Genomic DNA, 13,158 nt, shown 5'->3' on the forward strand with positions numbered 1-13,158 from the left:
GGTTTCTTTCTGTTGAGCACTGGTATTGCTTGTGTTTCGATTATGTAATTTTTGGTAATTAAGAACTAAGATTTGCAGCCTTGGGGATTAAAGAGAAAGGAACTTTTGCAGTGGAGTAGCAATGACAGATCCAAGACTCCCAGTGAGCTCTAAAATGCATCAGCTTTCTTTTTGGAATCACAAGTTCTAATCCATACCAGTACCATTAAAGTAGCACCACAAGTTCACACAAGATATTATTTACAAGAGCTGCCAGTCGAACACTATTTTCATGGCACAGGTTCCTGTGACCTAAATTACAACCATTTATCCACCAGAATGAAAAATACAAGGAGATCATGGTGTTTAAGAAGCCCAATGCTTATTTGCTCATGTACTTCTTGAACCAAACCCCTATGTTGAGGAAGCTCTCAAAGTCGGACTGTGGTCTGAAAAGAAAGAAAATTTGATTTAGTGAAATGTTTGGACACATGCATAGTAATCGTAGCAAGTAAATTTAAGTTTGGACAAACTTGTCAAGTCCATGAATATCTTCTGGGAAGACAATAATTTTGGTGTCGACTCCCCTCTCCTTCAAAGCCCTTGCATACTGAAAATGTTGCAACAACCGTTGTTAAGTATAAATTGAATTGAGCTGTGCAGCATGAACAGCTCAACGATGATGGTCATGGGGTTTCTTTCATGAAAATGATCTGAGCTGTCCAAACACACACAAAAGTAGTGGAACTAATTCTATTATACAAGGGCTTGAAAGCAGCCTCATGTACCCTGTTTTTTTTATGAAAGCGCAAAGCTTGCCGAATCTATTAAACAGAATAGGATCTACATAATCATGTGTACTTTGAAAAGTACACAGTTGCACATGGATGTACCTGTAGGCCATTAGAAACAGGAACACGGAGATCTTTTGCTCCGAGAAGAAAGAGTGTTGGTGTCTTAACCTGCAGATGTGATAATATATATTGTCAAGCAATTGGTTTCTGATAAAAGTGTCCTGGCAGTCTCTTCCTTTGCACACATAAACCTGAACCTTTTCCTCAAGCAAAGATTTCAGAAATGATTTTCATACGAATGTGAAACCGACTAATTATTTACCTTGGAAATGTGTGATATCGGTGATTTCTGGTAAAACTTTGTAAGAGTGTCTGCTAAAGGAGACTCTGTAAAGCAGTTTTTCCCTTCTTTTCCATAAACCTCCAGAAAGCACCAATCAGGGATATCAGTGGTACCGACCATCAATTGTAAGTTACACACTGGATTTCTGGCAGCTGCAGCAACAAATGTTTCTGGAGCCTGCATTCCAAGAAATGTACCCAAGTCAACAATATTCTAGATCATAAAAGATAATGACTAACATCATGTGATATATGAACTCTATGTGCCTTGAGCTTTTTAAGTTCTGGACCGAGTTCCCAAAGGCAGTACGCCAATACTAGTTTCCTGTAGGTTTTGGCAGTGAAATGATCTACGCTAACATCCAAACTCAAATTGTAGGGATTGGCCAGGCGTCAGAGCCTGTGGGTTATCCTGCCTCAGCACCTTAGCCATGTGTGTTGAGCATGTTGTAATAGCGTAGCCCGGGCCTTGTAACTAAAACTCTTTTTTATCGACGCATCAAGACACAAAGCTATTGTATTTTCTCAAGTCTCAACTTGTAGATTTCAACAAGAAAATGTCAATACGTTAAAAGGAGAACAAGGGCATTTCTGTATGGACTATTCTTTAGTACTTGAAGCAAAAATAGGCTAGAATTGGTTAAATCACCACAACTCAAGTGTAAGAGGAAAGAAAGGCTGTAGCTTCAGTTTGCTGAATATTGATATTCATCAGAATTCAATTTGCTAATGAAATCTGATTATCCAACTGACAGACGTTGAATTGCATGGTAAATTCCGTTGAGAATATAAACTGTGAGCAAACAAAGTAAGCACAAAAAGACCGATAAAAGAAGCAAGCGCCTAGAGAAATAATTAAGAAGAAAGAAGGCAGTCAGAAAAACCTGGCCGATCAAATGTGTTGTCAAGAAACCTCCATGTGAACCTCCAACTACAGCTACTCTAGATGCATCTATTAGTCCTCTCTTTTTGACAAAGTCCAAAGCTGTCAATACATCATTCACATCCTGTTCATGAGCATTTAACCAATTGCACATAAGATCACAGATCGGTCATGATAATTTTGACATCTAAGGAAAATTATCTTAAACATGGAAGTAAATTAGTAGCACCTGAGAACCAATATTTCCAGGAAGAGATTGCAATGCTTCTTCTCCAAACCCCAACGAGCCCCTAAGCAACAGAGTAGTGTGTGCAGATATTCCGTGTTAGTGTGATGCAAAACTAGTTAACATTCAAAATACAGAACCATGGAACTCAAAAGGAGTTAGCAGCATGCGTGCATATGTTCGTAGTTGGATTAACTAGAAGCGTGCCTTATAAGCATGGCACTGCCATCTCTTTGGATTAAGAGATGGAATAACAAATCTCTAGTCCCCTAAGCATCACCATACATTCCTCCTTCGGCCGTTGATCTCCTTCCCCTAGAGCTGTTCTAGCCCAAAGCATCACCATATGATCTCCCGCTTGACGGATACCCCATGATGAAACATGGTTCATGACAAATCATTTACAAGATATACTCGTAATTTCAAGGCTCACCTGTAATTTACAACAAGCAGGTTATATCCCTGTGCATATAGAAAGGCCAAGGATCTCGAATAGCTTGATGGGTAGACTGAGTGAGGGCCACCATGAAGAACAACAATCGTTGGACTACTTGCTGAATCCTTGCCAGACACAAAAATAGCCTCAAAGGGGAGATTAGCGCCTGAATAGAGAAAATATAACATTATCAAGTGAGAGAAGGCAAGCAGAGAGAACTCAGTGTTGACAACAAATTACTACGAACGGAAGAAATGGTGGTCAAAATGAATAAAAACAATTGAAATTTGTTAACATGGCAGTGAGGTGGAATGCATGTCTGCCGAAATCACTTGTGAAACCACTTGAGGGTGAAAAGTGGACTGTTTCAATAGTTCAAGGTTGCATTTTCAGAGTTCAGGGTTGAAAGTGGAGTTTTTCCGACTGAAACAATTAGAGCTTACTAGTCCAACATATACAGTTAAGTGTTTGATCGAATTGTAAAGTGAAATGCTGGGTGAATAAGAATGGCATTCATGCATACTAGTCCAGTGAAGGTTTTGAAGGAGAAAATATCAAGGCATTTTAAAAGTAGTGGTAGCAATCTCGATAAAGGATTTCTTAGAAATTGCCTATTATGAGCCCAGCAGATAACCAAAATAGAAGTTGGACTATCATGAACTTTACAATCTTCTCTTCGATCAAGCATTCCAGTGAATCATTTATTTAATACAACACAGTTATGTCATGGCACACACACAAATCACGATATATATGTATATAGCATTCTACTCATTGCAGTAAAAAGAGAATCACTACAGAAAGAAATAAACAGAAGAGTATTAACTTCATACGAAGTTACAAAAAGATAATAAAATTATAGCAGTTTTCTGTAAAATTGGTGAGCAGTAAAAGGCATATGTGGTGTTGAAGTTGTTGCATACCATCTGGAAGTTTATCAGAAGGATTGCTGACTGGGATTTTGATTACACTGAACTTATGATCGGCTAACAATGAGCTGACCTGTGAAATATACATCATAGAAATGTGTAGTTTGCGCCATCAAATCTTCTGTGAGAATTCAGGAGTAGTGGCAAAGGATGGACTGAAAATATTGTGTTTAAGTTAAACCTTATCAGATGGCTTCGGAAATGGAGATGGAATTTCCTGCCAGTCCCACTGGCAAGGCTTGTCTGTGTGAGAATCTTCAAATCCATAGTACATTTGAGGCAGCGTTACAAGGCTGCTGGAAACTGGAAGGAAGAAGGCACATAAATATGGAAATTTAGCTGATGGAAATATGAAGTCTGCTTTAAAACCGTAGGAATTTAGGGTTACCTGCAAGAATGTTATTATTGTCAAGTGCGAGAACGTTCCAGGAATAATCTGAATCCTGCGGACTAACTCTTGAGACTTCGCCGCTGTGGAGGGACACAGTGAATTCACGGACAAATAAACGAGTTAGCCAATGAGTTTAACAATAGAACAGGTAGATGTGTGTAGTTACCTCGCAACGTTGATAGAAAGTATTACTTCCTTGCTTCCCCAAGCAGAAGATAAAATCATAGTCCGTCCATCAGAAAGCCATGGAAACCGAAGTAAGCCAGAGCAGTACATCCCAGGGAAACACCCATCTTGAGGGCTCATTACAGTGGGTACCTAAATAATAACTAATGTATTAAGCATTTGATATTGGACATCCAGCACTTCTTATGCAAAGGTATATACTTAAGGAAATGGAACGGCATCATTATACCACATCAGAAACACTGAGGCTCCCCTCTAGTTTGCCGTCGGTAGGCCAGTCAATTTTATGCATTGAATTTGTGGCATTGTGTGCTCCACTATCCACAGCACTCTTTGCTGAGATGAACACAAGATACTTCCCATCCGGGCTGTGCAATAAAAGCTCTCATTATTAAGCATTACAATGTATTGATAGCGTAAATGCATCAGAAACTTGACATAACCATTCTTGCATAATAATAAATAATAATAATCAACAAAAACTGTTTGCGGTGCACAAAGATTCATACTACTGAGGCCAGGTTCTACAGCAACAAGGAAATGTTGATGATGTTGATTTGGCATGGCCATATTATGTATTTTCAAATTAAAATTACACCAAACAGGGATTTATTGTTGTTTGAATAGTGACAGGCAAGTCCCATTACAACTCATTAAAAGACAATCACATACACTCACTAATGTGCATGGTCCATCTATTGGTGTGGCTTGCATTGGGAAAAGGAGTGACATAGTGTTATCAGTGTAATTTCTAACCATATGTCATGCACATGTTGGGTGGCAGCATGGCAGTAGACGTGCGTCCGGTTATGGGCCATCAAAACCACATATACAGGAGGCCGGTAACCACAACCCGACAGGTTGCTGGAGTTTTCTTAGCGATTTTATTATTAGGGATATGATCTTTTTCAGTCCTGATTCTATCTTAATTAGTTGGAACTTGAAATCGATGATTGCTGGGGGAATCAGTCCCTAAAACGGAGCCCCAAATCAGTGTTAGCTGTGCTCTTGCTACTAACACTAAGCTTGAACAAGAGAACCCAGAAGAAGATGGATAAAATCCTGAGGGGCTTCCTTTGGGCGGGCATAGCGCCCGCGAAGAGAAGCCACTACCACGTCAATTGGGTCAGGGTATGCAGGCCCCTCCGCTTGGGGGTTTGGTTGTTCCGGTCCTTGCCAGGGTGGCGATGAGCCTCAGGATCCGATGGTTTTGGACGATGCACACCGACCCCTCCATCCTCTGGACCTGCAATTTTCCTGGGATGAGCGCGATTTGTCTGCCGCATCCACCAAGATGGCAGTTGGCGACGGAGCATCTGCCTTATTCTGGGAGGATCAATGGATTGACGGTCATGCCATTTCTGGGTTTGTGCCTGAGCTACTGCTTCTGGTCTCAGGGTGCACTAGGAAGCGGCGGAGGTTAGACGCCCTGACAGATCCCCATTGGATCTCGGACATTAGGGAGGCCTCAAGTCTGCCGGTCTTATGACAGTACATCCATGTCTGCCGGATGGTGCACAGGCCTGCAGCTTCCCACCTCGCCGGATGTCCTCCAGTGGCGCCAGACCCTGGATGGACACTTCCAAGAGCTACTACGACGCTCTCTTCTAGAGAGCAGTCAGCTCGAGCGCTTGGAAGCAAAACTGGAAGTCATGGGCTCCCCCAGGGATTAAGTTTTTTGTGTGGCTTAATTTTCACAAGACCGTTGTTGGACTGCCGACCGACCAGCGCATCGAGGCCTGCAGCATACACCTTGTAGAGTATTATGTGACCAGTCGGAAGAGACGATGGCAGTGGCACATCTCCTCACAGGCTGCTCCCTTCCACACACGGTGTGGCATGAGTCCTGGACACGATCGATGGCTTGTTCAGCCGTCACGTGGGATGACTTCGTGGACTGGTAGCAGGAAACTTGCCTCTCCATCCAGACCTTTGCCGGAAGGGCGCGTCCTCTGGATCATGCTAGTGGCATGATGCATATGGAAGCATCGCAACACGATCATCTTCGGCGACGCCCGTCTCAGCCAAGCTAGCCTCGTCGAGGCGATCGGGGCGAAAGCCAGGGATTGGGTGATGGCAGGCGCGAGGGGTCTTTGCGGCGTTGCTACCGGCAGAGGCGGCGACTACTTTTTAGTGCGTTGTGTTGTATCACTGGGTGTGCCCCTCACTGGGTGTGCCCCTCTACGGGCTAGTTCAAACTCTTCTTTCTATCCGTGAACTGAAACACAAGGCTTTTGCATTTTTTCGAAAAAATATTGCCCCCCCCCCAGCCATTGTCATTCGGTTCTCCTTTACACGGTGTTTATCCATGTTATGTACTAACACCGATGATCAAAAAATGCTGGCCTAAAGAATCTTAACGCAAAAGAGAAAATAAAGAGGAAAATCTAGCAAAATTTAAAATATGCAGCAGTGGATCTGTTGTTACTTCCAATACATCTAGTTGATCCTTGTGACATAAATTAACACCATTGAACAATGGAAGTCATCCTACCTGAACCGTGGGAAAAAAGCACTACTCAAGTCTGCTGTTAACTTGACCAGAGCTGCAGTATCACCCTTATTGGAGCTGTTACAAAATAGAAACAGGTAATCAGAAAATAAAATAACCTTTCTATGGAAAAATGAAAAAATGATCTGTGCTTAGAGAGCCATGCTGCATATAGCATAGTCTTTCCTACAACTAGGATGATGAGGAAGTAAAAAAATATGTGACCAGTCTTGTTATCTTGTACAGAAAAGATCTTTCAACATATATTTGATGCAAGTCTTTAAGGTAAAATAGGAAATAAAAAACATCAAAAATCAACATGAATTCTTCAAATGTATAAAAAATGTGCATCTGGCAACGGGTAAGAACAGAAAAATGAATAATTAATGTTACCAAGGACAGATATGCTCACTCAATTGATGGTTTGTCAGCTTCTTCCTTGAAAGGATCAGCAGCAGCATACAGAGCACAAGGTCTGTTATAGCAGTATTTGATGCCAAGTTTCCTTGGTGTCTCTTGGAAACCATTATCATCTGACCATGCCACAAAAACCAAACTATATGAAGATGATGGAGCCCAAATCACCTGGCCAGCACTTAATGATCTAGGTATACCCTTCAATGCTCGTACTTCACCACTGCAGCGGAAAGTTTCCTCAGAACACCACAATACAGTATATTGTAAACTTTCTCGAATTTATATTTTCACGTCAGCCAGAAGCATACCTAGTGATGTTAGCGACGAACAAAGCAGGTATCCTTTTGTTACTATAGGTTTCTCCCCAGTTATCTTCTGTATCCCCTTGTCCCTTCCAGCTCCTGTAGTCCTTTTGAGATGAACCTTCCTTCCTGTAACCTGAATCATTGAACTCTGGCTTTGGTTGGGGAGGCTCCTCAGCAACATAAGCTATAAGGGTCTCTTCCTGGTTCCATGAAATCCCTTCAAACCTACATTCATAGCAATGCAAAGCGCATATCAGAGTTACAAAAGCAAAATGAAGAAATGCACGATGTCGCAAAAAGGAAAAACAAAAGAAAGATGAAATTTACCATCCATCAGCGTACAGCGACCCATGAACAGATCGTGCAACATGTATTTCGTTCTCCAACTGACAGGGCCCCCAAATCTCTAATTTTGTAGGGGAGTCATCATCCTCAGCATTCCGTACTAGCAGAAGCTTTTCTCCGGACGGTGATGGAACGACTGCTGACACCCCGCTCATTTCAACCGGGAAGGGAGACCACTGGAAACTCGCCGACTTTGAGGAACCTTTTGAGATGTGAGTATTTAGAAGGAAACTCCTCTTTTTGTTGGCCAAAAGATCCGACTGGCTAACAGAAACCATTGCCCTGGATGCGTTTTCTTAAAATTAAACAACCAAAAAGAAGAGTGAGAAATTTGAATTTGACAAGAAGTGGATAAGATAAGTGGATATACATACAACAGTAACCGTCCATACCATCTTTGGAAGTGAAGACCCAAGCCTTGCCAATGCTGGGTATCTTGACAAATTCTTGCAACAGCTTGGACTGGGAAGCGTACTCATCCACCATAGAAGGGTCCATCCCTGAAGGCAATCCTTGCGAGGGATGGGCAGAAGCCATGGCTTTTGAACGCCAAGATGTCTTGCTGTAGCTGTGTAGTGAAAGCGATTAAACCAGATGGAACTGGCTGCAGAACCCAAAGTGAACCGAATAGGAATAAGACGATGAGGCAGACTGAGATCCTGAGTGGGTCACTATCAGTCAACTCAAAAAATTAGCATCTCTACTACATGCACAGTTCATGTCCAAGGCATGGACTGTCAGTCAAAAACAAAAACAAAAAAATCGAACTCGCAGGCAGGTCTTGCTTTTTATCGGCCAAAAGGATTCATTGGTTCAGGACCCTATTGCTTCTGTTCTAATTCTAATAATATACAGTACTAGCATATTTTGTTTCTGAACCGGAGGCAAAGATCTACACAAGAATTAACACTAACTGGAGCAAGTTGAGGACTGCGGTGCCCCTATAGTTTGACAGAATCATGGGTATCAACAGAAACAAGAACTATCTATATGTACATCAGACTGCAAACAGACAGTAGCAATCCAAGAACGCATCCTTCTGAAGTGCATCCAAGACAGCACAAGAAGAAGAACAAAAATCCAAGAACGCACCTCACCCTGACCCCCCTCCCGAAAGAAGATTCTGGGAGTCACCTGCGCCGCAAACAGGCCGGAGCACGAGCACGAGCAGATGAGGAGGCACAGCGGAATAGATTCGCGGCGGTGGCGACGGGGCAGGAGGAGTAGGAGCCGCGGATTCCCGAGGATACTACGGCGACCAGCATTGTAGTGGTTGGATTTGGCATATCGTCTGGCTGCTATTTTGTTTATCCGATTACACCCCGGTGTGTTTCATCATTTACGATTTGCCCCCTCAAGGCCTCAACGTGTTACGGTAAGTTACGGTTACGGGGCTCGCGCGCCGTGGGCCCAGTCAGTCAGATGATGCACCCGCTTGCCCTGTCCTCCAGCTCGCTCCTCCGCCTCATCAAGTCGCTCTCGCCGGCGGCGCCGGGGGCGCTCCTGTCGGCCGCCGCCATCCACTGCCTCCTCCTCAAGCCGGGGCTCCTCCACGCCGGGGCGCACCTCCCCACGGCCCTGCTCACGGCCTACGCCGCGCTCGGCCGCCCGGCCCACGCGCGGGCTCTGTTCGATGAAATGCCCGACCAGGGCCTCGTCGCGCGCACCGCCATGGCGCGGGCGCACGCGGCGTCCGGGCAGCCGGCCCAGGCCCTCCGGGTGTTCCGGGGCATGCTCGCGGACGGTCTCGCCCCGGACAACGTTGCCCTGGCCGTCGTGCTGGCCGCGTGCCACTCTCGCACGCTGGCCGCGGGAAGGATGGTCCATGCTTTCATCGTCGTCAGCGGCATCGAGCCGGACATGTTCGTCTCTACCCAGCTTGTGAGAGTCTACGGGGAGCACGGGGAGCTCGCGGTCTCCAGGAGGGTGTTCGACGACATGCCGGCGAAGAGTGCCGTCGCCTGGAACGCCATGGTGCATCAGTATGTCAGGAATAGACATGTGGAGGCTGCGTACCAGCTCTTTCTTGCCATGCCGAGGAGGGATGTGGTGTCGTGGAACACGGTGATAGCAGGGTATTGCCTGGTCGGCCGGTGCAGGGAGGCGCTAGGCTTGTTCCGCCAGATGGTGTCTCCGTCCTCATGCCCGGTGCACCCGAATGGGCCTACAATGTCCACTGTCCTTGGTGCCTGTGGAGCTGCAGGGTGTTTGGAGACTGGGATTTGGGTCCATGCGTATATTGACAAGAATCGGATGAATCACAATGGCACACTGGATAGATGCTTGATAGACATGTACGCCAAATGTGGAAGCATTGACACGGCCTTGCAGGTGTTTGAGAAGGCACCTGGGAAGAGGGACCTCTACTCATGGACAACAGTGATTTGTGGACTAGCGATGCATGGTCGTGCCGCTGATGCCTTGCGGATGTTTCACATGATGCAAGATGGTGGTATGCGCCCTGATGATGTTACTCTCGTCGGGGTCCTGAATGCGTGTGCACATGGAGGGCTAGTGGACCAAGGCCTTGACTACTTCTACTCCATGCAGGAGAAATATGGAATCACACCCAAGATTGAACACTATGGCTGCATGGTCGATCTTCTCGGCCGCGTCGGGCGATTGGCAGAGGCATATAGGATGATAAAGACAATGCCAATGAAACCTAACATGGTGATATGGGGAGCCTTCCTGAGCGCATGCAAAGTCCATGGCAGCTTGGAGCTTGGCGAGATTGCGGCGGCGGAAGTTACCAGGTTGGATCCGGATGACCCTTGGGCAAGGGTGATGATGTCCAGCATGTACGCAAAAGCCCAGAACTGGAGCGGCCTCGCCAGGGAGAGGAGGGAAATGAACAGCCTGCGGATGAAGAAAACTCCAGGGTGCAGCTCGGTCGAGCTTGACGGTGAGGTGCATGAGTTTGTGGCCGGTGGCAGCCAGCATCCTCTGCATGCTGAGATTTGTACTGTGCTGGAGTGTGTTGAGGCGCAGTCACATACAGGTTGAGGCACGCAAAGCTCTTGTGCTGGGATTTTTTGCAGGTGGAGCTAAGGGTGAAAATTTAATGATTTATTGAGCCTTTCAGTATGGTGGTGCTGAGCTCTTTCCTTTGTGAGCCAGCATACAGAGGAGGGCCTAAGAAAAAAAAATCAGTTGGTCATAATGCGAAGAACTCATGAAGTTAATAAGCTGCCAGCACCGAGTAAATGTTGAAGCTGTTGTGGCCATTGTGCACTTCAATTCAGAATCCCGTTGGTAAGCTAAGAATGCCTGAGCTGGAAGCCTGGAAGCGGAGTTGAATATCCTACATTCTTGCACCAATGTTGTTGCATCAGCCAAGCCGTGGTATTGTCAGTGGATATCGCCAACCAATCATCCCTGTCATCAAACCAAACACAACCTAACTGTATATCGCGACGCACACTCATGACTTAGTGTGTCATGGTTATCGAGATGGAGAGGGCGCCACAATCCTAGTCGCAGGAATTATTTGCTATGAACCGGAAAAGTTTGTTGATGGAAAAAATAATACTGTCTAGTGGATACTGACGAATTATATGGATTCTTTGCATTGCTGGCAGCTAGCATATTGTCATCTATCAAACAGTCAGATATTTTGTCCAATCGTGATGTGGCGCGTGTGCGCCTATGCAATTTGCCCTCTGCGCCCCCTCGTCTGTTCGTGATTTTTTAAATAATGTTGATAGCTTTCAGAATAATATTTGTCACATTTAAAAATGTTTATGCGTGTAAACTAATCTATGTGGCATTTTAGAAAATATTTATACAATGTAAAAGAATGTTCATGTAATTTTAATAAAATGTTTCGTACCATTAACAAAATGTAAGTTACATTAAAAAAATGTTCACGCAATTCAACAAATATGTTTGTGACATTTAAAAAGAAATTGTACAACGCAAAAATTGCTAGCATGGTTTGAAAATATATTTCAATCACTAAAAAATGTTTCAATGTGTGTTTGGAAAAACAATTAACACATATTTGAAGACAATGTTCAAAGCATGTGTTGGAAACAAAATGTTAATCATGCATTTAAAAAATATTCACATAATACAGAAACAATGTTTCATATATATAGAAGATTTAGATATACACAGAAAATGTAACATGTGTATGAAGAAAAGTAGACACCAAAACATATATTTGAGAAAATGTTGATCATGTATTTGAAAAAGTTTAAACATGTATGAAAAATGTTATATATACGAAAAAAATTACAATGTGAAAGACAAAGAAAGAAATGAAGAAATAAAGAAAAGGAAAAGAACGCCGATGCAAAACAGTGAAAATACCGATAAAAAGTCACAGAAAGAACAACTAGCGCGCAGCTATAGTATTGGGCCGGCCAAATAGCGTCGTACTGTAGGCGAGACTTATTAGGAATCAGTTCAGGCGATACATAATGGGCGCGGCCTGCCATTATCTATTTACTCTTCTAGCGCCGATTACTTCCTAAAAAAAACGTGGGTTTCGGTAGATAGTGCACGCCCACTTCCAACGTTACTGTACAGTGAATTAAATGGGTCGGCCCTTTTTAGCTACTCCCAACGAATTTGAATAAAATTCCCTGAGGTTGTTTTGGCTGGTTTCCCTCTATTTTTACTTTGGTTTTGTTGGTCGGTTTCTATTTTACTTTTTATTTTTAGGCTTTTTCTTCTTCTTTTAAATTTTTTCTAATTGAGTTTTGATTTGTTTCTTCGGAATGATTTTGGGAAGCTTATGGTCATTTTCATATTTTGTTTTCATTCCTATTTTTTGTTTTTCATTTGCTTTGTTTTACTTCTTTTAATAGTACTTTTAAAAATAAAAACATATGTTAAATTCATGAACTTTCTTTAAATTTCGTAAAAACAATTCAAAATTGCAAACTTATTTCAATTCGATGATTTTTCAGATTAATAATCTTGTTATATTCGTAATCTTTTGCAAATTGGTGAACCTTTTCAAATTAGTGAACCCTTTTTTAATTTGTAGATGTTTTTTAATTTGAAAACCAGTAAATATTTCTCTTCTTTATAACAGAGCAATATGAAAAAGAAAGGCGAGCAAAACAAAACAAAGCGAGCGCACGCACGTTTGGGCAGTCAGCGAGCAAGCGAAAGGACATGTCCACCCTAAGAGTGAGCAAGCCAGCCACAAATGGGCCACAACTTGCGCGATGACCGTTTTAGCGTTATGCGTTGATTTGGCACCGGAAGCGCTGATTAGGAGGTCTTGCACGGCTATGTCTCGCTTTAAGCAAACCGGGTAGCTACTCGCCGAAGGAACTACTGTATTGGGCCACCCCAATTTGCTTTACTTCATTTATTTATTCTGTTGGTTTTATTTAATATTTTATTAAAATACATTTACTGTAAAAATTAATTAATTAAAATTTTAAAAAATTGTTAATCACGTCTTTGAAAAAATGTT

General features: G+C 43.3%; 2 protein-coding genes across 4 annotated transcripts; one reads left to right on the forward strand and one right to left on the reverse strand.

Moving 5' to 3' along the window:
- Positions 1 to 143: 143 nt before the first annotated feature.
- Positions 144 to 9,032, reverse strand: LOC125523441 (acylamino-acid-releasing enzyme 1). 3 transcript variants are annotated; one of them, XM_048688477.1, is made up of 18 exons: positions 8,859 to 9,032; positions 8,117 to 8,292; positions 7,707 to 8,019; positions 7,383 to 7,604; positions 7,070 to 7,294; positions 6,661 to 6,735; positions 4,396 to 4,534; positions 4,147 to 4,298; positions 3,978 to 4,060; positions 3,771 to 3,892; positions 3,584 to 3,662; positions 2,658 to 2,826; positions 2,228 to 2,288; positions 2,000 to 2,122; positions 1,096 to 1,293; positions 873 to 941; positions 513 to 589; positions 144 to 428 (listed from the first exon to the last, which is right to left on the reverse strand). In XM_048688477.1, exons 1-18 carry the CDS (start codon positions 9,008 to 9,010, stop codon positions 362 to 364), a joined length of 2,502 nt encoding a protein of 833 aa, XP_048544434.1. In that variant the 5' UTR covers positions 9,011 to 9,032; the 3' UTR covers positions 144 to 361. The 3 variants fall into 3 exon arrangements, with proteins under 3 accessions (XP_048544434.1, XP_048544441.1, XP_048544447.1); XM_048688484.2 differs by having other exon boundaries at positions 8,817 to 9,002; XM_048688490.2 differs by having other exon boundaries at positions 8,117 to 8,328; positions 8,817 to 9,000.
- Positions 9,033 to 9,136: 104 nt separating this feature from the next.
- On the forward strand, positions 9,137 to 11,399 carry LOC125523463 (pentatricopeptide repeat-containing protein ELI1, chloroplastic). The gene has a single exon (XM_048688501.2). It carries the CDS (start codon positions 9,147 to 9,149, stop codon positions 10,728 to 10,730), a length of 1,584 nt encoding a protein of 527 aa, XP_048544458.2. The 5' UTR covers positions 9,137 to 9,146; the 3' UTR covers positions 10,731 to 11,399.
- Positions 11,400 to 13,158: the final 1,759 nt, after the last annotated feature.

Source organism: Triticum urartu, chromosome 1A (genome assembly GCF_056163025.1).
Source record: "Triticum urartu cultivar PI428250 chromosome 1A, HENAU_Tu73, whole genome shotgun sequence".
NCBI lineage: Eukaryota > Viridiplantae > Streptophyta > Magnoliopsida > Poales > Poaceae > Triticum > Triticum urartu.